The sequence below is a fragment of the Xenopus tropicalis genome, chromosome 1, assembly GCF_000004195.4.
Source record: "Xenopus tropicalis strain Nigerian chromosome 1, UCB_Xtro_10.0, whole genome shotgun sequence".
Classification (NCBI taxonomy): domain Eukaryota; kingdom Metazoa; phylum Chordata; class Amphibia; order Anura; family Pipidae; genus Xenopus; species Xenopus tropicalis.
The window spans coordinates 152697079-152724187 of record NC_030677.2 but is presented as its reverse complement, the minus strand read 5'-3'; the positions used below and the strand labels follow the sequence as shown (position 1 = coordinate 152724187).

Here is a 27109-nt window from a genome sequence, read left to right as displayed (position 1 = left end):
GGGCTAACTACTGACAAGAGTGTTTCAGGATTATAAGACTAACATGTTTTCTTACAATAGATGTAGTTATCAGCTTAGAGACAGTTCTGTTAAGAATAAAATGTAGCTACAATCAAACTGGCCTACCCAACAGTTTATCCTTGGCAAACGCAAGAGTCCTTTCACATCAACAGCTTGAGGACACAGGGATAAAATCCACTGCTGTGGGATAGAGAGGAGGAGTGTGAGGATACGGTGGGGGAGAGAAAGTCCTCGTAAAAGAGAAACTAAAAAGCACTTAGTAGTCAGTACTGAGGGAAGGTCCCGGTACTTTTAAGCACATGGCACACGACAGCCAGGAACACAGGAGTACAAGGGAACTGGAAGAACAGATTCATTTGCAAGAGTCCAAAAACAAAGTAACACAGACAGAATATGTAATAAGAGGAGCAAAGGGATCTGCCAAGATGTCTAAATTCCAGAGGCGGTGTTGCATTTCGACTTTCCTTTTCTTGCTGGTCCTGGCTGTGGTAATCTCAGTCACTGTGGTAATACTCAGGCAGCAGCAGCAGCAGAAGAAGGTGGGCTGTACAGGGGGATTTCTGCATGGAGCTGTGGCTGCCGATTCCTTGGTGTGCTCCGAAATTGGCAGGTAAGTGAATGGAACAGGGTATATTTATAAGGGTTTGTGAGGTGCTGTTAAACCATTATTTAACACCATGGTCTGCCATTTACAATTATGCATATTTAAAATGTAAATGTATTATAGTGTAAATGTGTAATTATTTTATGTGAGTATGTACGGGTAAAATCCTGGGCTAACTTGAAAAAAGCAGAAAACTTTTTTGTTGGGAAAATTCTTTGACACTTGAATTTGTCCCATTGACTTTAAAGGGGTGGTTCACCTTTAACTTTTAATATGTTATAGAATGGCCAGTGCTAAGCAACTTATTAATTGGTCTCCATTATTTATTTTTTATTGTTTTTGAATTATTTGCCTTCTTCTTCTAACTCTTGCAGCTTTCAAATGGGGTAACTGACCCCGGCAGCCAAAAACTATTGTTCTGTAAGGCTACAATTTTATTGTTATTGTTGCTTTTAATAATTTATTTCTCTATTCGGGTCCCTCTCCAATTCATATTGCAGATATTAGACAGCTGCTGAAACTCCAAACTGGAGAGCTGCTGAACAAATATACAAAAAACTACAAATAATAAAAAAAATGAAGACCAATTGCAAATTGTCTCAGAATATCATTCTCTACATCATACTAAAAGGTGAACAATCCCTTTAATTCCAAGGGGGGTGGTGTAAAATAGTACATTCCTTATTACGTATACTTATTAGCATTTGCAGTAAATCTCTCTGATTAATGAGTAAAGATGGCATTTATTCACATGTGAGGACTACAGTGCATTTTACACTGTCTTTTAGGCATAAAATATCTTATATATAAATAAATGCAGCCAGAAAACTGGCTACATGGGTTCGTATTTAGCAGGGACATAATGTAATAATAATTTTATGAATACTGGAGAGCTGGCTAGATGTATGAATTAAGTGTTTGCGGTTGTTAGATCTGGCAGAAATTCAGCACTTTGTAACTAGCATTCTTCTCTTCTGAAGTATGGTGAAGGCTTTTTGTAAACTATTTAGGGTGTTCCCTAAATTTCCAAAGTTGCATTGCAGAAAATATTAACAACAGGTTCTTGGCTCTGAATGATAACTTTGTCATTTCAATGTAAAATGTAATTTGTTGTTTTAGATTAATGAGCAGTTGCAAAAGCAAGAGCTGAATCCCAAGTAGAGCAGCACTAAGGGCTTGTGACTGAGAGCAGCCACATCTCAAATGTTAATGTACTGCTTTAATGGGTCCAGGCAGACTAGAAGGTGCCCCTGTGCTTAGGTACAGCACTAAATATCAAAACAAAACATGCTGAAAAAACAAATTCTAGCAGTCATTTTTAATGACATTATATAATATCAGCTGTAGGCCATGCAGTGCCTCTTTCTGCTGATACATGCAACAGTTTATTGGAATTATTACATTTCAAATAATTGTTATGTTGGGGCACAAACATGCAGAGCTGGTTATATAACTGTCTCTGGACCAGGTTGCCACCAGGTTGCCTAATGGAAGAGCAGTTCTCAGCCACATGATGCTGAATCCTGACTGTGCAATGTATGTGGTAGTGGAACTAAAGCTTATGTTTTGATTCTCTTGCTTTGTGGCAGGAAACAACTCCCTAACAACTGACCTGTGCTGTTTCCTTGCATTGTACGACTGATTTTCCAGTATGTGTAAATGATGAATGATGCGGAAACATATAATGCAGCTCTTCTACATAAATTCTAAAATTAACATCTATAGCTTAAAATCTCAGAGTAAGAAAAAAAGAGCAAACAGCTAGAAACATACCATTATATGTGAAAAATAATCTGAAAAGTACAGATATGTGAATGGGAGATAAAAAGAAAAGTTGATCCACTCACCTCTGCTTCCTGGACTGAAAAGCACAGGATCTGTCCATCAGTTCACACACACAGGGGATTCGAGCATAAAAATCCTGTCCAATTCCATCTGCCATTAGCCAAAGGCAGATGCCACACGGGGCACTTGTTTCTTTGTACCTTCAGGACTTCTTGCTCCAGCCCCCGGCGGTGTACTATAGGTGGAAGCCTAGTGCATCTATGCTAACTCTGTTTGGGGCTACCTTGTGCCTAAGGCTGATGCCACAAGGGCTGATTCTTGGCCACCTGAAAAACGCAGACTGAGAATCAGCCCATACGCTGGCATCAGCATTGTGTTGGCCCTGGGTGCAGCACACTCTTTAGTTTTTTGCCAATATCTGCCGCATGTGCCTGCACACAGGCCAACACAATGCTCCAGGGTACAGGAAAGGTAGGAGGCTGTAGCCAGCAGAGGGGCTCATTCTCAGCCTGCTTTTTATCAATGGCCAAGAATCAGCCCCATGGTGCATTAGCCATAGACACTAGGTAGCCCCAAACAGAGTAAGCATAGATGCACTAGGCTTCCACCTATAGTACATCCCCATCACTGGGACTGGAGCAGAAGAAGTCCTGCAGGTACAAAGAAACAAGTGTAATGGTGGGAGACACTGGGAGGATACACTTGTGTTTAAAAAATCATATGCAGACATCATTTTCATGCCAAGCGCCAGAAATTATGGAATCCTGGATAAAACAAATTTCGGCACATTTGTGATTATTTTTAGGGATGTACTGAATCCACTATTTTTGGATTCGGTCGAATTCCGAATCCTTTGTAAAAGATTCGGCTGAATACCGAACCGATTCCGAATCCTAATTTTCATATGGAAATTAGGATATGGAAGGGTTAAAGAGAGAGTCATGTGATTTGTGTTATGTGTCCATAATTACGCTGGAATTATGGGGAATCCCCTGAATTGTGGGTAAAAAATTATGGAGATTTGTGTACAAAATTGCACACTACACTTGCACTCCTAAATGAGCTTTAAAATGTACAGGTAGTAATCCAAAAGGTGTTCTCATTTACAAAACAGCCAATCAGCCGGCAGCAATATAAGTACATGCAATATAAGAGTTCATAAGTACATTTAAAAATACATATCTTCTGAAAGTGGATCCCACTTTGTAGAAAGAAACAACGACCAAAAAAAAGGCATGTTCCTGAGCAATGGGGAGACTTCCCCAAAAATTCAGGGAACACTATTGCTCAAGAAAAATCCTTGGAGAATCTTGATGTTCCTCTTTGAAAATGGCTATGTTCAGACATGCTGAGGAATTCTCCCTGCTGCTCAGGCTGCTGGTGATTATTTTCAGAAGCAGAAACTGTACTTGAACTGTTATGCAGCATACCTTTCTTATAAAAGTGTTGAAGTTTACACCGGTGTGTTTGTTGGATTCAGTTATAAGTAATCTTCCCTGTACAAAGTTTATTGGTTTAAGAAAGGCTTGCACCAAGGACATTGTTTTATTAATTTTCCCCAAACTTTATAAATTTTTGTGTTAATCCAGCAAGGGTCCCCTATTGGGGGCGGTGAGCTGCCAATTTAATATAAAGAGCAGTGGCGTAACAAAAATACACTGGTCCCCCCAGCAAAAAAATCTTCAGAGGGGTCCAGTAAAACAGCAGCACCCAGGCCCTCCCTTCACTCCTCCTTTATTGTGTTTTCCACTCCTTGCCTGCTCACCCCGGGAAGGCAAGAGAGCAGCTGGGGAAGGGGGATTTCTAACAAATATAGTAAAAGCAGACCCCATGATATGGCCACCTTAAGAAACTTTGGGGCCCCACACAAGTTATTTATATGCTCCCCCCATGAACACAAAAATGTTGGCCACGCCCCTTGTGTGTGCAATATAAATAGCTGATGTTACTCTATAAAAAGCAGTTCATATAAAGAGTTCTGCTGATTAATGTGCTAATAATTCAATCAGTCCATTGGGGGTCAGTGGAGTTTGCCCTATGTTTAACCCCTTCCCACCTACCTGCCCCTGCTCTGCACTGTCCTTGCTTGATATGGAAGTTACGTAAGTTTTTGCATAAGTTACATAGTAAGTTAGGTATAAAAAAGACATACGTCCATTAAGTTCAACCTTAATGCCTATATATATAACTTGCCTAACTGCTAGTTGATCCAGAGAAGGGCAAAAAAAAAAATCTGAAGCCTCTCTAATTTGCCGCAGAGGAGAAAAAATTCCTTCCTGACCAAGATGGCAATCAGACCAGTACCTGGGTCAACTTGTACTAAGAGCTATCTCCCATAACCCTGTATTCCCTCACTTGTACTGAGAGCTATCTCCCATACCCCTGTATTCCCTCACTTGTACTGAGAGCTATCGCTCATAACCCTGTATTCCCTCACTTGTACTGAGAGCTATCTCCCATAACCCTGTATTCCCTCACTTGTACTGAGAGCTATCTCCCATAACCCTGTATTCCCTCACTTGTACTAAGAGCTATCTCCCATACAGTGGCGTAGCGTGGGCTTTCGTCGCCTGGGGCCGACCGGAAATTTGCCGCCCCTCTGTTTAGTTATTCTTAAAAAGTTCCCCCAATAGAAAGTGCCCCCATACACAGTGCCCCCATAAACAGTGCCCCCAATTGCCCCATACAAAGTGCCCCCAATAGGAAGTGCCCCCATACACAGTGCCCCAATTGCCCCATACACAGTGTCCCCATAGACAATACCCCCCAAAGACCTTGCCCTCCAATAGAAAGTGCCCTCATACACAGAGCCCCAATTGCCCCATACACAGTGCCCCCAATAGGAAGTGCCCCCATACACAATACCCCACAAAGACCTGGCCCCCCCCATGGAAAGTGCCCCAATTTCCCCATAGACAGTAGCCCCCACACAGTGCCCCCAATTTCCCCCATAGTACATACCCCCAACAGACCATCGGCGGCGGCTCCTTCTCTCTTACAGGCAACAGGCGCTTCTATAAGGTTGCGCCTCGTCGCTGACGTGTGACGTCATACGCACGGGCGCAACCTTATAAAAGCGCCTGTTGCCGCGCCATAAGAGAGAAGGAGCCGCCGCCGATGGTCTGTTGGGGGTTAAATATCATGGTGATTGCCGCCGCCCCTTCTGATACGCCGCCCGGGGCCATGGCCCCCTCGGCACCCCCCTCGCTACGCCACTGCTCCCATACCCCTGTATTCCCTCACTTGTACTAAGAGCTATCTCCCCTACCCATGTATTCCCTCAGTTGTACTGAGAGCTATCTCCCCTACCCCTGTATTCCCTCACTTGTACAGAGAGCTATCTCCCCTACCCCTGTATTCCCTCACTTGTACTGAGAGCTATCTCCCATAACCCTGTATTCCCTCACTTGTACTGAGAGCTATCTCCCATAACCCTGTATTCCCTCACTTGTACTGAGAGCTATCTCCCATAACCCTGTATTCCCTCACTTGTACAAAGAGCTATCTCCCCTACCCATGTATTCCCTCAGTTGTACTGAGAGCTATCTCCCCTACCCCTGTATTCCCTCACTTGTACTGAGAGCTATCTCCCCTACCCCTGTATTCCCTCACTTGTACTGAGAGCTATCTCCCATAACCCTGTATTCCCTCACTTGTACTGAGAGCTATCTCCCATAACCCTGTATTCCCTCACTTGTACTGAGAGCTATCTCCCATAACCCTGTATTCCCTCACTTGTACTGAGAGCTATCTCCCATAACCCTGTATTCCCTCACTTGTACAAAGAGCTATCTCCCCTACCCATGTATTTCCTCACTTGTACTGAGAGCTATCTCCCATACCCCTATATTTCCTCACTTGTACTGAGAGCTATCTCCCATAACCCTGTATTCCCTCACTTGTACTGAGAGCTATCTCCCATAACCCTGTATTCCCTCACTTGTACAAAGAGCTATCTCCCCTACCCCTGTATTTCCTCACTTGTACTGAGAGCTATCTCCCCTACCCCTGTATTCCCTCACTTGTACTGAGAGCTATCTCCCATAACCCTGTATTCCCTCACTTGTACTGAGAGCTATCTCCCATAACCCTGTATTCCCTCACTTGTACAAAGAGCTATCTCCCCTACCCATGTATTTCCTCACTTGTACTGAGAGCTATCTCCCATACCCCTGTATTCCCTCACTTGTACTGAGAGCTATCTCCCCTACCCCTGTGTTCCCTCACTTGTACTGAGAGCTATCTCCCATAACCCTGTATTCCCTCACTTGTACAAAGAGCTATCTCCCCTACCCATGTATTCCCTCAGTTGTACTGAGAGCTATCTCCCATACCCCTGTATTCCCTCACTTGTACTGAGAGCTATCTCCCATACCCCTATATTTCCTCACTTGTACTGAGAGCTATCTCCCATACCCCTATATTTCCTCACTTGTTCTGAGAGCTATCTCCCATACCCCTATATTTCCTCACTTGTACTGAGAGCTATCTCCCCTACCCCTGTATTTCCTCACTTGTACTGAGAGCTATCTCCCCTACCCCTGTATTCCCTCACTTGTACTGAGAGCTATCTCCCCTACCCCTGTATTTCCTCACTTGTACTGAGAGCTATCTCCCCTACCCCTGTATTCCCTCACTTGTACTAAGAGCTATCTCCCATAACCCTGTATTCCCTCACTTGTACTGAGAGCTATCTCCCATAACCCTGTATTCCCTCACTTGTACTGAGAGCTATCTCCCATAACCCTGTATTCCCTCACTTGTACTGAGAGCTATCTCCCCTACCCCTGTATTTCCTCACTTTTACTGAGAGCTATCTCCCCTACCCCTGTATTTCCTCACTTGTACTGAGAGCTATCTCCCCTACCCCTGTATTCCCTCACTTGTACTGAGAGCTATCTCCCCTACCCCTGTATTTCCTCACTTGTACTGAGAGCTATCTCCCATAACCCTGTATTCCCTCACTTGTACTGAGAGCTATCTCCCATAACCCTGTATTCCCTCACTTGTACTGAGAGCTATCTCCCATAACCCTGTATTCCCTCACTTGTACTGAGAGCTATCTCCCCTACCCCTGTATTCCCTCACTTGTACTGAGAGCTATCTCCCATAACCCTGTATTCCCTCACTTGTAATGAGAGCTATCTCCCATACCCCTGTATTCCCTCACTTGTACTGAGAGCTATCTCCCATAACCCTGTATTCCCTCACTTGTACTGAGAGCTATCTCCCATAACCCTGTATTCCCTCACTTGTACTGAGAGCTATCTCCCCTACCCCTGTATTCCCTCACTTGTACTGAGAGCTATCTCCCATAACCCTGTATTCCCTCACTTGTACTGAGAGCTATCTCCCATAACCCTGTATTCCCTCACTTGTAATGAGAGCTATCTCCCATACCCCTATATTCCCTCACTTGTACTGAGAGCTATCTCCCATAACCCTGTATTCCCTCACTTGTACTGAGAGCTATCTCCCATAACCCTGTATTCCCTCACTTGTACTGAGAGCTATCTCCCATAACCCTGTATTCCCTCACTTGTACTGAGAGCTATCTCCCATACCCCTGTATTCCCTCACTTGTACTGAGAGCTATCTCCCATAACCCTGTATTCCCTCACTTGTACTGAGAGCTATCTCCCATAACCCTGTATTCCCTCACTTGTACTGAGAGCTATCTCCCATACCCCTGTATTCCCTCACTTGTACTGAGAGCTATCTCCCATAACCCTGTATTCCCTCACTTGTACTGAGAGCTATCTCCCATAACCCTGTATTCCCTCACTTGTACTGAGAGCTATCTCCCATAACCCTGTATTCCCTCACTTGTACTGAGAGCTATCTCCCATAACCCTGTATTCCCTCACTTGTACTGAGAGCTATCTCCCATAACCCTGTATTCCCTCACTTGTACTGAGAGCTATCTCCCATAACCCTGTATTCCCTCACTTGTACTGAGAGCTATCTCCCATAACCCTGTATTCCCTCACTTGTACTGAGAGCTATCTCCCATAACCCTGTATTCCCTCACTTGTAATGAGAGCTATCTCCCATAACCCTGTATTTCCTAACTTGCTAAAAAGCCATCCAGCCCCTTCTAAGTTATGTAAATTGGGTAGGTTTAGGGGCCCAGAAATCTTGCTGTGGTGCCCAATAACTAGCCAGTAGTAGTTCATAAAAATAGTAAAAATAATGAAAGTGCTAATAAGTCAGTGTTTTAATTGGGGTCAGTGGAGCTGACGAAAGTTACATAAGTTTCTTTGAAAGTAACTTAAGTTAACTTAAATTGTGTAAGTGTAGGGGCCCAATGATTTTGCTGTGGGGTCTAATAACCAGCGATTCCCCTGCTGCAAAGTTATTATTCAGTAAATAGATCCCAATATAAGCAGCTGGTGTTACCCTATAATAAGTAGTTCATATAAATAGTTAAAATGAATAATTAATGTGCTAATAAGTCAGTCAGTTCATTGGGGGCAAGTTTTTTAATTCATTGGTGGTCAGAGGAGTTTGTCCCTTCATAGCTTCTCTGCATTATCATTTGGTTGATACACAAGTTCCTTAAGTTACTAGGAATGTTACATAGTTTTGACGGAAGTTAAGTAAATTTGCGTAACTTTCATGACATGACATGACCTTACGAAAGAAGATGTTATGGGGCCAGGCATAATTGTGCAGGGTCTGTTTCCTCTATAGCCATGCCACTGCTGGAGAGGCAAATACCTTTTAATGGGCTGCATATAGTCAGCTTTAGTTAGATTTTTAGATTAGGGGTCAATTTTCAAGACCATGGAAGAAGTGCAAGAACATGGTTCTAGTCCTCATTAGGCAGACCTTCTTCCTCCCAGTTTGGTTGTGTACCAGCTAAGAAGACCAGAGTGAAACATCATGGGGCAGAGGTCAGCAATGTCCTTACTGCTTGGGGCCCCATCTCAGAAGTAATTTCGGGAAGAATTCCAGAATCTGCTGGGGCAGGGTAAAAAGGACATGCATGGACTGAGTGTAAGACAATGTAGGAGAGGGTACATATTCTCCATCCATAAGGGGTGGGATATTTTAACATTGCTTAACAATTTTAATAAACTAGGTTGCAATCTATTAACCTGGCTTGTATAACATGTATAAGTACCACGAATGCATAATCAATTTGGCCTTTTTGGCTTAATATGTATAAACCATGCCTATATTCTTCCCCCTCTTGCCTCTCACCAGTACAGTGCTAACTTACACAGTCTGTGTATTCATGGGGAAAGCGGCTGGTCCCAACGTTCCTAAAAGAATGCAGAGGCCTTTTTTGTCGGTGGTAGAGAGCTCTTTGGTAGACATAAAATATGTGACTTTTAGGGTGAAGACACACAGAGCTACTAGTAGCAGCTACTTGTCATGGTTACTGTAATAGACAATGCTCAGCATTTAATGATAATTGTCTCTACGTGTGTTTTAGAGGTAATTCTCAGTATTGTATAGGGCAGGGTATTTTCTGGGGTTTAGTAGCCGTGACAAGTAGCTGATACTAAGTAGCTCCATGTGTCTTTGCCCTTATGTGGTTTTTATATTTAGTAATAGCAAAATACATTGATTGTTTCTTCAAACAGGGACATCTTAAAAGAAGGAGGGTCTCCAGTGGATGCTGCCATTGCTGCTTTGCTATGTACTTCAGTAATAAACCCCCAAAGTATGGGGCTTGGTGGAGGTGTGATTTTCACCATATATAATGCTTCTACAGGTAGGTATATATCATAGATATAACTGACATATGTATGGGGGTTGCCACTGTATAAGAATGGACTCACCTTCCATGGTTTTGCAATTGGCTATTCTAATAAGGAGATCCTTTGTGTTTTATAATAAAAAGTGAGAGTTCTGGCAGGTGACCAGGGCTGGAACTAGGGTTAAGCACCTGCCTATGGCACAACAATGGGGAGGTGCTACACAGGTATCTCTTCTCCCTGCTCCTAGTCTGTGCTCTTTTGTCGCTGTGAGCTTCCTCCAGTGATTGTCACTGTGCGCCGCCCTCTTGTCGTTACCATGCATGTGCGCATAGGGGGAGGAGGGTGGGGGTCTGGGGAATCAGGTCTGGACTGGGACTCAAAATAAGGTAGTTCAACTACACTGAGGCCCAAACAGCCCCCACAGGCCCACTAAATAGTGGCTGTCTTATAGCAGCCCCTCTGGCATTTGGCAGAATCCACAGAATGCCTGTCTGGGCCTGATGACTATTAACACTAATGCATTGTGCTGATGAAGGTCAGATTCTATCTCATATCATTTGTATTACATAACTTTGAGTCCACTTTGAAGCTGTTTTTAGCTCTTTTCAGTAAGTATATTTTGATGTACTCGTTTTTTTGCAGAATTTGGCTGAATCCTTAGAAAAACTCACCTACATTCTGTTCATTCCTATGGGATTTTTATAAACATATTTATCAAATATTGAACTCTAACTTTCATTAATTAAATAAATACACTTATAATTATCCCATTTGGAATAAATAGAAAGTGGGTGAGTTTTTCTGTGATAATTTCTAATCTCACATTTTGATAAATTTGTTCCTAACGTATCAAGTTCAGAATTTGGACAAATCTTTTGGGGTACTTATGTGTATTTGTTTAAATTCTAAAATTTTGGGTGATGGATCCCTCATGTTTATAATAGCTAATAATTACACAAGCCTGTTCAAGCTATGGAAACAAAAACAGACAATATATTATTATGCTTCAATCCAGGATTCTGTTTTCTTTAAAGGCCATTCTATTACTATGCCTGTTCTTGGCAACTTTTTAACGGTCTTCATTATTTATTCTTTATAGTTTTTGAATTATTTGCCTTCCTCTTCTGTGTCTTTCTAACATTTAAATGGTGGTCACTGACTCCAGCAGTCAAAAAAGATTGTCCAGCAGTCAAAAAAGATTATATGGTTATTTCTTTATATTTTCTATTGTTTTTTCTATTACTAAGGCTCACCCCTAAACACTAACCCTAGCAACCTGAACACAAAAAATATAAACCAAAGACCAACTGAAAATTGTCTATTACTGTCTACATCATACTTAAAGTTTATTCAAGGGTAAACTCCCCCTTTAATAGATCCTTCTCCTTAATAAATAAATTATTCAGGAACATAGTTGTGTATCACAAGTTTCTAGAAATTGTATGAAGAGTGCGGTGGCTTTTCTTGCTGAAATTGTCTCCAATATGTCTCCCTTAGGGCTGGTGGAGGTTATCAATGCCAGAGAGACAGTGCCCAAGAGTTCTACGCTAGATCTTACACAATGTAAAGAGCATAAATCCTTCTTTAAAACAGGTGAGGAACCCTGGAACACAGAGAAACGTACAGCAAATTGAAAAAAACCCAGATATGATGATATAATGAAATAAAAATTTTGGGGAGTGCATACCGTAAGGGTGAAGACACACGACTTTTTGAAAAGTTGCAGCCACTAATCTGCGCGCCAAAATTGCGCGCACGATGTGTCGCGGTGACATAATTGTACTGTATGAACGGAAAGTCGTCGCGATTAGTCACCGCTGGCGAGTTAATTAAAAGTTGCGGCGACTAATCGTCCCGTGTGTCTTCTCCCTAAAAGACAAATATAGTATAGTAAAATATTGTGACATTCCTGACATGTATGAACTACTGTAACTTGTTAGATGAGCACTAAGGAAAGCTTTGCACCTGGGGTTTTCCAGATAAGGGGTTTAGAGAATTGGTGACCACCTTTCCTTAAGGTGGCCATACACGTAAAGATTCGCTCGCCTGGCGAGGTTAGCCAATTTAGGCTAATTCAGTTTGACCCTGGGGCCCAACGATTGAATTATAATGACCGCCGATGCAGTCCTCGATCTGAGTGAATTTTTTAACCTGCCTGATCGATACCTAGCCGATTTCAGGCCAGATGTCAGTCAGGCCACTCGTTGTTTCCTCTACACGGGCTGATAAGCTGCCGAACCAGTCCAAGGGACCGATATTGGCAGCTACAATGGGCCCGTGTATGGCCACCTTTAGTAGTGTGCTGCTAATATATATGGCCTACACTGTCACTGGTGTAATGCATTGATAGTGACTTAACAGAAGTTACTTTTTTTTTGTAGGTGCTCAGTGGATTGGGGTTCCTGGGGAGCTTCGAGGATATGAAGTTGCTCACCAGAGACATGGTCGCTTACCATGGAAATCTCTGTTTCAACCAACAATCAAACTGGTGACAGAAGGGGTGAAACTCTCATCAATCACAAGCAGGTTTCTTAAAAACACAGATATTAAAAGTCTTATTTCAAAGAACTCAGTTTGGTAAGGAAATGTAATGCCCACAAACAATGTGCCTGTGTGCTGGATGTGTTTTTGTGTTCTTTTCGCTAATAAATGTAGCACTTTTATGACAGTATAAGGCCACACCAGGGACTTTCACTCAGGGCTGGGCCTCTGTTTGATTAGCAGAAATGTTGTGGTGTAAATTAAAATGAAAAGTAATGGGCACCAGGAATTTAGAAGATATATTTATTTATGCAGCAAATGACGGGTAACATTTCACTACACTGACTGAGTATTACAGTGGTGACAGTGAATTTAATAAAATGAGCAATCAGGCAAAATTCTAAAATAGCAGGAGACAATTTAATATAACCTTTAACAAAAAATATAAGCAATACTCTATAGGGTCATCCAGCCAGGTCTGCCGATGGGCACTGAGAATCCTCTCTCCCTCACCCTCCTTATCACTAAGGGCCCTATTCTGGGTTCCCAAGTGTCTGTGTACAACTAGGGTACTAACCCACTGACCTCCTGTTGGAGCTTTGGGCTGCTCGTATAGTCTGACTGGCTCTAAGTTGGTGCTGACCCACTCCTGTAACACAAGCTAGCTAATCCTAACTAAGAACCTCTATGCAGCTTAACAATTGGTTCTCTCCCATCTGTAGCAGTCTCTGTAGCTCCCAAAAATCAGTAAGTAAAAGTTATCTTCCTTTCCTCAAAAACTCAGGAAGAAACCACTCTTTCTCCAGAGACAGGGAATGTTGGTCTCTCAAACTATCCACAGATAGGGTTTTTTTTTTTATACCTAAATTAAAGATACAGTGACACCTACTGGTAAGGTGTCAAATAGCATACCAATGTATTGGGTCAGCAGAATATTTAATTTCAGTATTTGGAAAGTACTATTCTAAGGCTTACATAAAGAAATCCTGGCAACCCCCAGCAGGCCCGGAACTAGGGGTAGGCAGAAGAGGCAACTGCCTAGGGTGCAACGATTGGGGGGCGCCAGGCAGCCTCTCCTGCCTACCCTTAGTCTGCAATCAGTTGTGCGTCGCTATGCATCAAACATCACCGCGATGCAGGTGTGACCGGGTTGCCTAGGGCGCCTGGTTGGCTCGGCCAGCCCCTGACCCCCAGTCAGGGAATTTCAAGGTGCAGGTGTGCCAGTGTGCCAGGCATATGTGGACAGCAGCTGTGCCTTCCAGCTTTTGCAGTAATAATTGCTAGGGGTCATTTACCTTGCAAAACTGAAACATAGGGCATATTTAATATAGTTTGTAAGCCAATGTCACCGGTGATGTTGCCCATAGCAACCAATAGGATCTTTCCTTTTTTTTCTAATTTGTGGCTGACCGTTAGACTCTAATTGCTGATTGTGTGCTATGGGCAACATTATCAGATATCGTCAGATACAGAATACATGTACAGATTTTATCGTTATCCAACTGAAATAGCTAAACTGTTTGATTGGCTAAACAACCGGTTGCCATGGTACATAAAATATCAGGCCGATAATTTGGAGCCCACGCACCATCCAAAATCATATAAACTATTTTTCTTACCATTATATCAGTATGTGTATGGCCAGCTTTATACAGTGATCCATCTAAGAGGGGCAGGCGGAGGATGGCACATAGACATTCCCTCTCCCACCTGCTACCTATCCCCTAACTTGTGTGTCATTCCTGACGCTGCCAGATTGAATCTGCCACAAGCAGCAGAGTGCAGTTTTCCCCGGGTGCAAGTACTTGTTAGATGAGCACTAAGGAATACTTGGCTCCTGGGGTCTTCCAGATAAGGGGTTTCCTGAAATTTGGATCACCATACCATAAGTCTGCCTAAAAAAATATAAGCACCACTGGTGTGAGCCAGTAGTGTAACATCAAGAACCCATTGTCTTATTACTCCAACATACTTGTTCTGTTCAGTTTAATTAGATGACTTTTGTATCTCAGTTTTTAATTGGTGTGATGAAAGATTCATTTTTACCAAAGCTTCTGGTTCATTAATTGAAATAAAGTTAATCTTGCACTGTTTCCTATATTTCATATTGACCATTCACCCTTTTGTTTTACCGTGCCCACCCCCTACCAAATTAAAATCATGAAGGTTACAGTGTTTTTGCAGAAAATTTATTAGACAACTGTACTTATGTGTTCCTGTCTGCTAACGCTTGTCTTATGCTGCTGATAACATAGAGACTTGTGGGATTTTAGATGGGTTACCCACATTAAAGTGATGCTTATGGAGACATCAAGCGTCTCAGAGCCCAGTGCCCCTGCAGGACTCTTCTGCTCTATTCTCTTGCCCATTAAAATAATTGATTTTTGCTCTTCATTTTCTTTATGACTTTAGAAAGAAACTGAAAAAATAAACGGATGTTTGCAGGTATGGAGTAGGCTTCAAAATATGCCCTGGCATTTCAAGTATGCAGTGGCCCAAACAGTTCCCCACAGGCCCAATAAATAGTGACTGTCTGTGCATCTTACAGCAGCCCCTCTGGCATTTGCCAGAACCCACAGATTGCCAGTCCGGGCCTGGATGTTGGATAAGGTTTCATAAGGGTATGCCAAATACATATTTGTTGACATCTCCCTGTTCTGGCAGGCAGAGTTTGTGTTGTCTGTAGGATTTAATATATATACATATTAGAGGATTGAATAGTAATTGTTTAATCTGTATGACCCCTGTACCTTAACCAGGTTCAGGGGCTGCAATTTTGTGAATACCAATGACATTAATCACCTCCATCTTCAGACCACTGTGGTCAGATGCACTAAATGCACTAAATTTAAAACTAACTTGACTTGAGTCCCCCATAACCTATAACTTATTAAGGCTTATTAGGTAATAGTCGTAGAAAGCCAAAGATAAACTGACCTATGGTCATCAGAGAACTCTTACCCACTTGCTAATGTCTTCATTGCATAACATGACAGGGGGTACAGTATTTTAATTTGACATGTTGGTGCTTTTTAGTGCTTCCAGTAGAATAGGTTTTGTTATTTTTTTTACTTATGGACTGAATTTTCTGAATGCTGATTTTAGTAAATATACAGAACTCTCAAAGTAGCGAACAGTGTGAAGAAAAGAGGGGCAGCCCCAAACATTAGGAAGAATCTTAGCTAAACAGGAAGCCGTGCTATGTGTTCCCAGATTCCATGCACAGTTAGAGGAATTCTCAAGATTCCACAATGTGCCCTTTGTCTTTTTACATTTTCTAAAATGTTGTCTCCTTCATGTCCCTAGAAATAGATATAAATAGCATTCTAATGTTCAGGCATTCAAGCATTGTCCCCAGACAATATATCATTTACTTCACCATTCTATTCTGTTTTGCCTTGTAGCAAGCTGCTTTGCAAGGGCCAGGATCTGGTGACGGAGGGACAGAGTCTGAACTTCACCCAACTGGCTCACACTCTGCGTGTAGTGTCAGAGAAAGGAGCAGATGCCTTCTACCAGGGGCCTATAGCAGAACAAATGTTGGAGGATCTAAAGAGTCAAGGTAAAGCATCCATCACTTGTGAAATCCACCCTGCTTTGCTCCTGTATTCCTACACATTTTTTTCTGTTGCTTACATTTTCTGCCCATCCTGGCAACTCGGTTATCCTTTAACATTTCTTTCAGGAAGTAATTTGACACAGGATGATTTGACAAATTATAAGGTACTCATAGGAAGAGCTCTGAATGTGTCATTGGCAAATCACACTTTGTACTCTGCACAACCGCCGGCTGGGGGAGCTTTGCTCAGCTTTATTCTCAAGGTTCTAGAAGGTAAGGTTGGTGCGCCCTCTACCTGCATTTTTATATCTGAATTTATATTGTGAGAAATGTTAACGTTTGGAAACAAAGGCCGATTTTGCCAGATAATTTATATTTATATTTATATACATTTGTTTAACCAAATTAGCTCACTAGTGACATTGGCAGTGTTGGAATGCGGCCGTTAGCAACATACTTTTGGCCTTTGAGCTATGGTCATTCCAGCAGATCATGCATTTAAAGACCTTTTTGTCCATATTTCTGTGTCACCAATATGACTGAAGATGGACGTATGGTAATGACAGACAGATTTTTTTGTGCAGCACTAACAATACAAAGAATTACTGTTCAGTCTATTTGAGTATGTTCTAAAATACACGTGTGTGTGCCAAGCAGTTGAGCAGTTACAATTGACCGGCTGTTTGGTGATTCAGTGGGAAAGAAGAAGGTTTTCTTTTATAACTTGTATTTATACATGGTATTATTCATGTGTTTGGTAGAAACAAATGATCCTTGAAACTAATGTTATTGACAGGGAAAGGGAGTCTTTACCTAGAAATGGTGGCAGCCATATTGCTGTGGTCACACACTTTCCCTATGGTAGTGATTCTGAAACTGAGTGAACATGAGCAGTGGCTGGGAGGCAGGGAGGCAGGGAGGCTTAGCTAGAAGACAAGTCAGTACATTTTGGGGAGAATACCTATTAACTCTCCTAGATACACGTCAAAGTCCAGCTTTAAGGCTAGTTAGGGTGGTATGTGGGGTAAAATACATATTTTCTGCTGTAGATGTTTTAAATGAACCAGTGTTTTTCTCTTTAACCTTGTTATGAGCTAAGGGGCACCCTGACAAAAAACTGTAAACATGGCTTAAAACGAAAATATCAGACAACGACTTCCCTATGTTATTGTCAAACTAAATGAATGCCTGTGCCCATAATATTTACTTTTTAGCATTATCAACATATCTTGCAATCGATAGAATTAATGGTGTATAACATTATGTAAAAATTGGGGAGAGACTTGGTTTATAGGTGATTTTAAATAATAAATCAGATTGGACCTGTGTAGTTTGTGTGAGATTTTGAGGAGATTAATATAGAGATTATTAAAAGTAGATTATTAAGCAAGATGTTTAATTTCAGGGTATAATTTTTCTGAGAGCTCCATTCAAAATAAGAGGGCACAAATAGAGACCTACCATCGTATTGCTGAAGCCATGAAATTTGCCAATGGACAGAAGATAAAAATGGCAGACTTTGGGATGAAACGGATGGAGGAGGTTAGTGTTAGGTTAAGAATTAGCACGTAAGATGACTGAGTGGATGTGCATGACACTGAAGGAAAGTTGGCCTATGATATGAATGAATGCATGTAGACTTACTTTGCTCTTTTGCTCATACTTTCTGTTGTCCTAATCTCTCTTAAAGGTAATGTCCCACGGGACATTTGCCTTTCCACTGGTGATTTACTTTGTTTCCGGTGGAAAGGCATTTTGGAAAGATTAGTCGCCTCCTGTAGCAGAGATTTATTGCAGTCACGGGTCCCCATGGGACATTGCCCTTATCTACTTGTAATTATCCTCTTAAGCTTTCATAGGGTAATGTCCCACAGGGAGATTGGTAACCCGTGATAAATCTCTGCTCCCCAAAAAGCCTTTCCATTGGCCGGTGAAAGGCCCATGTAACACTTTAGTTTTCTGAAGTTGTGCAAAATTTCCTCCTGCAGGTAACTGCGTTACTTGGGAAAACAAAGCAATGCATACGTCTTTCCGCCAGTGATTCACTTTGTTCCAGGTGGGAAAGCATTTGGGAGAGAGATTAGTCACCCACGGTAGCAGAGATTTATCATGGGCAACTAATCTTAGTTTCTTAGTTGTTCTTTATTACTATCCCTGCAGCTCAAGGAAACCGTATTGTCGGAGACGTTTGCTCAGCAGATCCGGGAGCGGATTAATGATTACGGTAATCATTCGCTCAGTTATTATTCTTTGAATGGCCCACATTCAGAGTCCTTTGGCACGTCTCACATCTCTGTCATAAGTCAGGATGGGAGTGCAGTATCCGCCACCAGCTCCATCAATCAAATGTAAGAAAGTGAAATCCATTTTTCATTTGTGCTTGTGGCTAATAATGATGGGGCCATGTTACCTGATTGTATACCTCACTGAACCCATTAGATGTGTAATTGCTTATGTATATAAGGGTAGTTTTGTAGCAGGACCATGCGCAAATCTGATTATTGGTGTTCGTGACTGAAAGCATTGGGAAAATGTACCTTATATAGACCTGCCAAATATTCGCCAAGGAACCGGGCCCTTGCCTCTCCAGGTGTTCACTCACTACTCACATCAACTGATTTCTGAAAGAAGCATGTGTATAATATTTGGCTAGAATAAGGGACCTGACAAAGTGTTAATTTAGAACACTTTGCAATTCATCTATTAGCTTTGGTTCCTCTGATGCTCCAATGCTTGCAAGAAACAAACGAATAAGCTTTCCACCTACCAATAAAAGAACTGCCAGGTCTTAGGTAAGCATGTCTTGGGCTTCTCTTGCCATATTTTGTATTAAGAGAACCTTGGAATTAATAAGAGGTGTAAAGGGTTTCATTGCCCCAATAAGGTTGCACTGTACACCTCATTCAGATATTTGTGACTGTGGCTTTGCTACCATAGTAACAATAAGAAGACTAGCCCTTGCCGGCATACTGCAAATCTATTATAATTTGGGGAAACCATATTTGTCCCTTCCATCATAACTCAGTAGGATGTCTTTAGAACAATCCTTCTTCTTCTTGTAACACCAGCACATGGGCTTTCATAAGATGCAGCAGGATTGAGCCCTATATGCCTTGCCTAGTAAGGTACCACAGGTTATGCCAAGTATGCACTTTAAAGAAGTTGACCTGGAATAATCCCAGACCTCAAGTATTCCTAGAAGAAGAAATAGAAATATCTATAGATGCCTCTTATAATAATAATGAATCTGCCAGACATCTTTAAAATACCTGCCATCTTTGACAAATCATTTGTAATGAATTACAAATTTCTATGACCCTGTGGTTAAGTTTAAATCCAGAAAGTATTACTATACTCTAATGTAGCCCTTGATATATTGAAAATATTATAAAATGGCTTCAGGTCAATTAATGTAAGGAAACTTTGGGCAACTTAGCGATGAATATGCCTTCACATATGCCTTTTAACCACGGGCAACTTATCTCCCCGTGGGACATCACCCTAAAGGTGGCCATACACAGGCCGATTTCAGCTGTAGTCGGCCGATGCCGACGGCCACTGTGCCAGTGTATGGGCACTAACGACCAGGGTCTGACTGGGGGGTGTAGTTCCCACTGGGGCCGCCACCCCAGGGTCCCTGCAGGTGCCCCCACCGGGCGCGCCCCCCTAACCCCCTGCAGGGGCCCCCGCTGAGCCTCCCTAACCCCCCACAGGGTCCCCCACCCGGCGTCCTCCCCTGAGTGTGCATAAATTTAACATCAGAGGAGGAAAGGTTCAGCCGGTTGCGCCGGCGAGGGTCAGGTCTGGGCCGCCGGGGGCCACCGGGTCTGACCCTGCTAACGATGGGCCTCCCCGACCGACATCTGGCCTGAAATTGGCCAGATCTCAATCGAACAGGTTTGATTTTTCTGTTGGATTGGGGACCGCATTGACTCGTTGATGTGGTCCCTGAACTGACAGCACCTATGCCCACCCTATATCACCCACCCATAGGTGGGTATGTAGGGAGAAGATCCATTCGCTTGGCAACCTCGCCAAATGAGCGGATGTTACAGTGTATGGCCACCTTAAGGAACAGATCAGTAGCATTTTAACTGAAGTAACATGTTTGTGTTTATGTTTATGTTTGTGTCACTGGCAGTAAATAACCTGTTTGCTGTTCATGTAACATTCTTACTTTATTTGCCTCCAGTAATTTGTGTTTCCTTATCTTCCAGCTTTGGTTCCATGGTATATTCCCCACAAACCGGGATTGTATTTAATAACCAGCTAGCAGACTTTTGCTCTGGAGAAAAAGTCATCATTACAGGTGAAAGAACAATGATGCCTAAATGTATAATGTATCATAACTGGGGTGGATCAGGGGTGTGGCTGTGGCTGCATGGATCATTTTTTTAGATTGGGGCCATTCTACTTGTTGGCAGGATCCTCCGCCCAGGGGCACAGATGACCAATGGGTTAATAATTGGGTCCCCCTGGTGGAAAGGGTCCTGATAACTTAGTAGTATGGGACCCTGTGATTCCTCTGGCACACACCAGCCAAACAGTGTTGGTAGGTGGCAGCAATGGTTCCATACACTTTTCCACTTGCTGGAAAATATGCCCTGTGTGCCATCAACCTAAGTCTTCTTATATATTTGTGTTTTTTATTCTACCTGTGTTCAAGATTAGTTTGCAGTCTATTTGTTGCTAGGACACCCAGAAAGCAGATTAAATGTGAAGCAGGTTTTTTTTTAATTATAAACTTTTGACTACTTCCCATTATATCCATTACTTGAAAAATTAGGTGGTATCAGCATTTGAGAATAGCTGAAGAGCTAATGACCAAATATTTATAATGCTAAAAGGTCAGTTGGGCAAGCCCAAACTAAAGTATACACCTCTCAGTCAAGTTTTTAATGGTATACTGGGAATTGCTGTGCAAACCTTGATGGCATGTCTGGACTGGCAATCTGTTGGTTCTGGCAAATGCCAGAGGGGCTGCTGTAAGATGCCATAGACAGTCATTATTTATTGGGCAAGTTGGGGCTGTTTGGGCCTCTGTGTACTTGAAATGCCAGGGCCTATTTTGACTCCCAGTCAAGGCCTGCTTAAGGGTCTCAGGTTTCCCATTCCTACAAAAGAACAAGAAGTTGGTTTTACAATGGAATCCGGTATCCAGAAGGCAGAGCAGCTGGCCGGCCATATGAAAGTTACATTGCACTTAAAGCAGAAAATATTTTTAGGGAGAAGGTGCAGTTCTATTTTTTCCTATTTTACAATGTGTATGCTCCTCTAATGTGAGGTTCATTACACGGGGGGGAGGGCAAACGTACAAATCAGTGGCTTCTCAGAGTAAGTTGGCAGATTGTAATATGTGGTTATTTTGTTAGCTGTAGGGTGTGTCCTAATGCCTGTATGCTTTTAATTAGGTGTAAAAAAAGATTTGGGATACAACTACACACAAATATTTACAGCTATTGCTATGATGATTTTTTTGTACTTAGGGGAGCGTCCTCCATCTTCTATGGCTCCCAGCATCCTCTTATCCGATGACAAGAAATCTCAGTTGGTTATTGGTGCATCTGGAGGAAGTTACATCATAAGCTCCACAGCTCTGGTGTGTATTTGTACATTCACCTGCCATTATTAGCAGGGCTACCTTTGGGCCCTCTTTGATGTTGGAACAAATTATTTGCAGTGCCAAACAGAAGCATTGCAGGTTGAATAGTCTTTATTTTGCAACTGCTAGGAACTTTTTCTCTCTAGTTTATGTGGTACCCATAAACCACATTTGAGGACTTCTACTTTATACAGTATGGGACCCCTGTGTGAGCCTATTTGGAATGTGCAGCCACCATTTACAGTATAATACAAAATATACTTGCCATGTTATATTATAAAAGGGAGCAACTGCCAGGAAGAAAAAATGCTGGCAGGCACATCCAGATTATGCACAAAAAGTAGTCAGTAAGCAGCGTAGTTAAAATAAGAACACTGTAATTTTATGTCTCCAAACCAAAAAACAGCCTTACGCGTTTCGTACCTAAAGGGTACTTAATCATTGAGCCTATGATTAAGTACGCTTTAGGTACGAAACGCGTAAGCCTGTTTTTTGGCTCCTTATGTTTGGATAAATAAAATTACAGTGTTATTATTTTAACTACGCTGCTTACTGACTACTTTTTATGCATAATCCGGATCTGCCTGCCAGCATTTTTTCTAATGTGAATTCCCTACAGGCCCCTAAGCTGAAGGTCTGGGGCATGAGCGCCGGGACCCACCTGGACTAAGGGTAAAATCTCTACTTCAAAATTGCTCTAACTGTGATCCCTTGATGTGATTTGTTGAGCGTACAGCATTAATCAAGTTTGCTTCCCAACAGACCAAAAAGTTAAACTGCTGTGAGGGTGTTATTTTTTTTTTTTTAGCAATAGGACTTCTTAATTAGGTCAGAAGCCCATGTTATCATGCAGAGAACATGTGGCAGAATAGTTTGGGCCCTTACCATGTATTATTAGCTGAAATCTTAACTCCCAGATTTAAAAAAAGGGGAAAATGACCCACTTTTGGACAGGCTTTATGCATTCATTTCACTTTATTTGCATTTTTCACAATTTAAAGCAAATTGTGGTCAAGACAATCATTCGGAAACAAATTCAAGTCAGATCTGTTCTCATGAACATTTTATGTTTTCTTTCAGGCTATTGTGAACACACTTTGGTTTGGAGTTGACCTCAAAAAAGCCATCTCTGATCCCATCCTCCATGTCACCGGGGATTATAAACTTGTCTTTGAAAGCACATTCAGTAAGGTCAGTGACACAGTAATTGGTAAAAGAATCAATGGTTTCATCCAGTAAGGTGAGGGTTGGTACATTTAGTAAGGAGAGGGGCAGTTTCATCCCTCAAGGCAAGAGAAAATTCTTAGTGGGTAGGAACAATTCCATTTAGTAAGGTGACATTTAGTTACATTTAATGAGAGAGGCACAGTGAGCAATGGAATGGTTAGTTTTGTTGGAAAATTTCATTAGGTAAGAGACAATTCCATTCAGCAAGGTGAGGGTTGCTTTCATTTAGTAAGGTGAAAAAACAGTTTAATTAATTGGGGTAAGGGGCAGTTGTATCCAGGACAGTACATACAGTGATACTATTTGCAAGTGGTCTTGATTTTTTAATTTATGTTTTTTTCTGCTCTCCAGTATGGAATTTGGGAGCTACTTGGAAGAGCAAGGCAAATCATTTAAACACTGTATAAAATTAAAAAAAAAAAAAAAAACAATTGAAAAGTTGTGCCATTCTATAACACTAAAAGTCAAAGGAAAACTATACCCCCAAACAATGTAGATCTCTATAAAAAATATGTAGCAAAAAACAAGCTCATATGTAAAACCCTGCTTCATTTAAATAAACCATTTTTATAAAAATATACTCTTTTAGTAGTATGTGCCATTGGGTACTCCTAAATAGAAAACTGTTATTTAAAGAATTATGGGCTGCCTCCTGGGATCAGAGGATTCACAGTGCACACAAACAAGCCAAGGCACACAAACATGCTAGGCCCCATCAGCCAATTAATGGACTGAGTTCTGCCTTTTGCTCCCACACTACTTCCTGTTACAGTTAGAGCTGCATTATTTCTGGTCATGTGATCTCTGAGGGAGCACACAGCCCATCACTAAATGGTGGCCACACATGCACACACACATATTCCAGTTTGGTAAGATTCTTTAATAGGGCATTTAATTTGATATAAAGTTGGTTAAGTATTTGTTCTGGGGGTATAGTTTTCATTTAACCTGAAGGTGAACCACCCCTTTAAGGAGAATAAAGATTTCATTCTGTAAGATGAGATACACGTTCATACAATAAGGAAAGGTATAGTTTACATTCAGTAAGGAGAGTGACTGTTTTATTCAGCAGAGTACAGAGAATTCCTGCAATAATTGTGTTCCCCCTAAGCCTGGGACTGCAAGGCAAGGATATGTTTGACGGGGTGTGGGTTGTAGAACAGAAAGCACAGACAATATGGAAGAAGTGGGAAAAGGCAGAGCACAAAGAAATTGTTGCTTCCTTTACACTGCTAATGATATTGCAATTATTGTAACAGGACTAGCAATATATACCTATTATTATATAATATAACTATTAGTGGGTTTCATCTCTCTCTTTTTGTTTTGTTTTTAAAACTCAAAAATAAATAGCATTTTCCTCTTACAGACTCTAATGAAATGACCTTATTCTCAAAAGTGTTTAATATAAATGTACTCTATCTCTGTGCAGGATGTGCAGGCAGGATTGCAGGAAAGAGGACACCAGATTGACTCTTCAATGTTCTTCAATGTGGTCCAAGGAGCACTTAAAAAGGACACTTGTCTGTTTGCATATTCTGACCAAAGAAAAAAGGGGGAGGCTGCAGGGTATTAGGCTGTACAAAGACACAAAGCACACCAAAAGAAACATACCTGACGTTTCCCAGATTGCTGCAGGTAACATCCTTGTTTTCATCAGGAAGGAATTAAACACCAACTAACATATGTGAGAAGAGAAAATATTGTCCAGTGTGATTCAGATACACACAACACTATTTTGCTTTACTTATATTTTCTTCTCTTCTTTTCCCCCTCATTCATTGGACACATTCTTCTCAAGTTTTGTGGTCTACTTCGCTTCTTTCAGTGTAGTCTGCCTCATTGTGTTCTGCTTTCTTTCCATTTAGAATTCTGAGTAACACCCTTTTTCTTCACTTCTTGTCTCCTTTGACCTCTGTTTATGCTGATTCCCTATTCCCACTCTTGTGATTTCACTTGCTGAACTTTAGCCCTTTTCTCTCCTCTTTCATGTTTTCCTTTATCTTTCCCAACTTTTACATTAGTGTTACATGGAGCTGGTTCTTTACCTGCGTATAAATGCAGGCTGAGAATTAGCCAATTCACTGGCCTTCGTTTGTTCTTGTGTCTGCTCCTAGTGGCACTGTGTCAGCCTTGGTGCAGACACACAGATTTTATTGCAAAAATGCATCACTAAATCTTTAATATTATACTAGAGATCTATTCATCATCCCCATCCCTCCTACCTTTGCCTCTAGTTGATAACCTCTTTTACTATTTACCCTGGGCTGGTGCTCTGTATTCACTATACTGATGATAGCATGAAAAGTACCCTGGGCTTGTGTATTTTTTACAGAACAAAAGTGATTGCTTGAGGTAAAAAGCAAGCAACTTTATTCACTATTTACTGAAGGGTACCCAACACACTTACACCCTATATATATATATATATATATATATATATATATATATATATATATATATATATAGAACTTTTGGCTCAAATGTGCGCACAAACTGTGACCTACCTGGCGGCTATGAAGATGAATGTCATGTTTGTTTCTAATTAGACAGATTTAAACCTATAAGCTTAGGCAACATTTAATGGCATAGGAAACATCCTGCTCTGTATCAGAGCTGCATATCAGGCAGTAGTATGTGATAGCTATTGAACCAAGAAAAGGAGTAGAATGAAGGTGATCGTATCTAAAACCCTGAAGACTGGCATACTATGTGGACTGGTGCTTACACATTTTGTAAATATCTACACTAACACTAGGGTATAAACGAAGCTACATCCATGGCATCCACTATGGCTACAAAACATGCTACAGATGAATCTACACTCAGGGCAGCCAGTGTTGGCTCAAACCAATCTACAGACAGGAAAGCCATTAGTGGTACAGAAGTTACAAACAGTAGAAATATTATGAACTACAAAACAGGCTACACTCAGGTTAGTCATAATACATGGCTACAGACAGATCATACTGTGGCTGTTGGGAGAAAAAGTCCATAAGCCAACAATATGCCTTTCCTACACTCAATGCCAGTTTTGCTGGAAGAAAGTAACCCTCAAAATCTGAATGTAAATTTCAAAAAATGATTTATTGTTACCTCTTTCCTTTGATAATATTGGTACATGTACGGGCACCTTTAGATACTGAAAAGCAAGAAAGCGTTTTCCCATCAGCAGGGTCAGTATAGCTTGCCATGCATAGGGAGGCAGGTCAAGTACTGAGTGAGAGAAAACTATTTCTAGAGCACAGTCTCACAGGAGGGGCCTAACACAAAGTGCCTGTCCTTGAGTGGCCCTTTCAGTTGTGTTTTGGCCAAAGAGAAAATGTGCAACAGGATAGGAAAAAGGCTTCTCTCCTCCAGTGTGGAATAGTAACACCCAGTCATGAAACCACTTTTACTTCTCTTCCACCTTTTACAATGTGATTTTGAGCTTACTCGTTTCAGACAGCTTATGGATACTTCCATGCTTGAATCTTTTTATGTTTATGAGTATTTACCCATGCTATTGCACATTTATAAGTAAACTATGTAAAATGTGACTTTTTTACAGAATTGGACCAAATTCAGTTCAGTGAGAATGGTTTCTTATGTGAAAACTCATGGACGAGATTCAGGTCGAGGATAAAATGTTTTTCTCCTAATTCAATTCCAGTTTTTTACCCATAGGCATTAATATAGTTTTCATGTGATAAGATAGATAAGTTTTCCTGAACTGAATTGCATCTCAGTTTGAATCACATCCATGAGTTTTCATGTGATAAACCTTTTTCTCACTGAATTGAATATGGCCCATTATGTGTACTTTTTATAATTATCAATAAATGTATTTTTTGTACTATATTTGTCTAGGAGCTCCTTTTTTATGTATTTATCATTTGTATTGCTTCACAGTGTAATGTCCTCTGGCTTCAGAAATCTGCTGTGACCTTTAAAGGAAAAGTAACACTAATATTTTTGTAAGTAAAAAATCTATTCTACCCTGCCCCAATAATTGCCCTATCCTGCACACCATTTATTATTTTGAATGCTTTATTAGAAAATACCTTCTAAAACTTGGCTTCCGGTCATTTGAAACAGGGCGATACAGCGATGCAGGGAAGAATCCACTATGCAACGATCGA

General features: G+C 41.4%; 1 protein-coding gene across 1 annotated transcript; it reads left to right on the top strand.

The window, feature by feature from the left end:
* On the top strand, positions 1 to 26828 carry ggt5 (gamma-glutamyltransferase 5). The gene is made up of 12 exons (XM_002931913.5): positions 1 to 631; positions 10003 to 10133; positions 11617 to 11712; positions 12501 to 12696; positions 16005 to 16162; positions 16286 to 16432; positions 17565 to 17701; positions 18320 to 18507; positions 20377 to 20468; positions 21646 to 21758; positions 22842 to 22952; positions 24421 to 26828. Exons 1-12 carry the CDS (start codon positions 321 to 323, stop codon positions 24562 to 24564), a joined length of 1824 nt encoding a protein of 607 aa, XP_002931959.3. The 5' UTR covers positions 1 to 320; the 3' UTR covers positions 24565 to 26828.
* The last annotated feature ends 281 nt before the right edge of the window (positions 26829 to 27109 follow it).

Excerpts from the sequence above, each read along its gene's own strand:
- ggt5 (XM_002931913.5), top strand. The coding sequence starts at position 321 with ATGGCACACGACAGCCAGGAACACAGGAGTACAAGGGAACTGGAAGAA. Across the intron at positions 10,134-11,616 it reads CATATATAATGCTTCTACAG|GGCTGGTGGAGGTTATCAAT; the intron begins GTAGGTATATAT and ends TGTCTCCCTTAG. Across the intron at positions 16,163-16,285 it reads GGAGGATCTAAAGAGTCAAG|GAAGTAATTTGACACAGGAT; the intron begins GTAAAGCATCCA and ends CATTTCTTTCAG.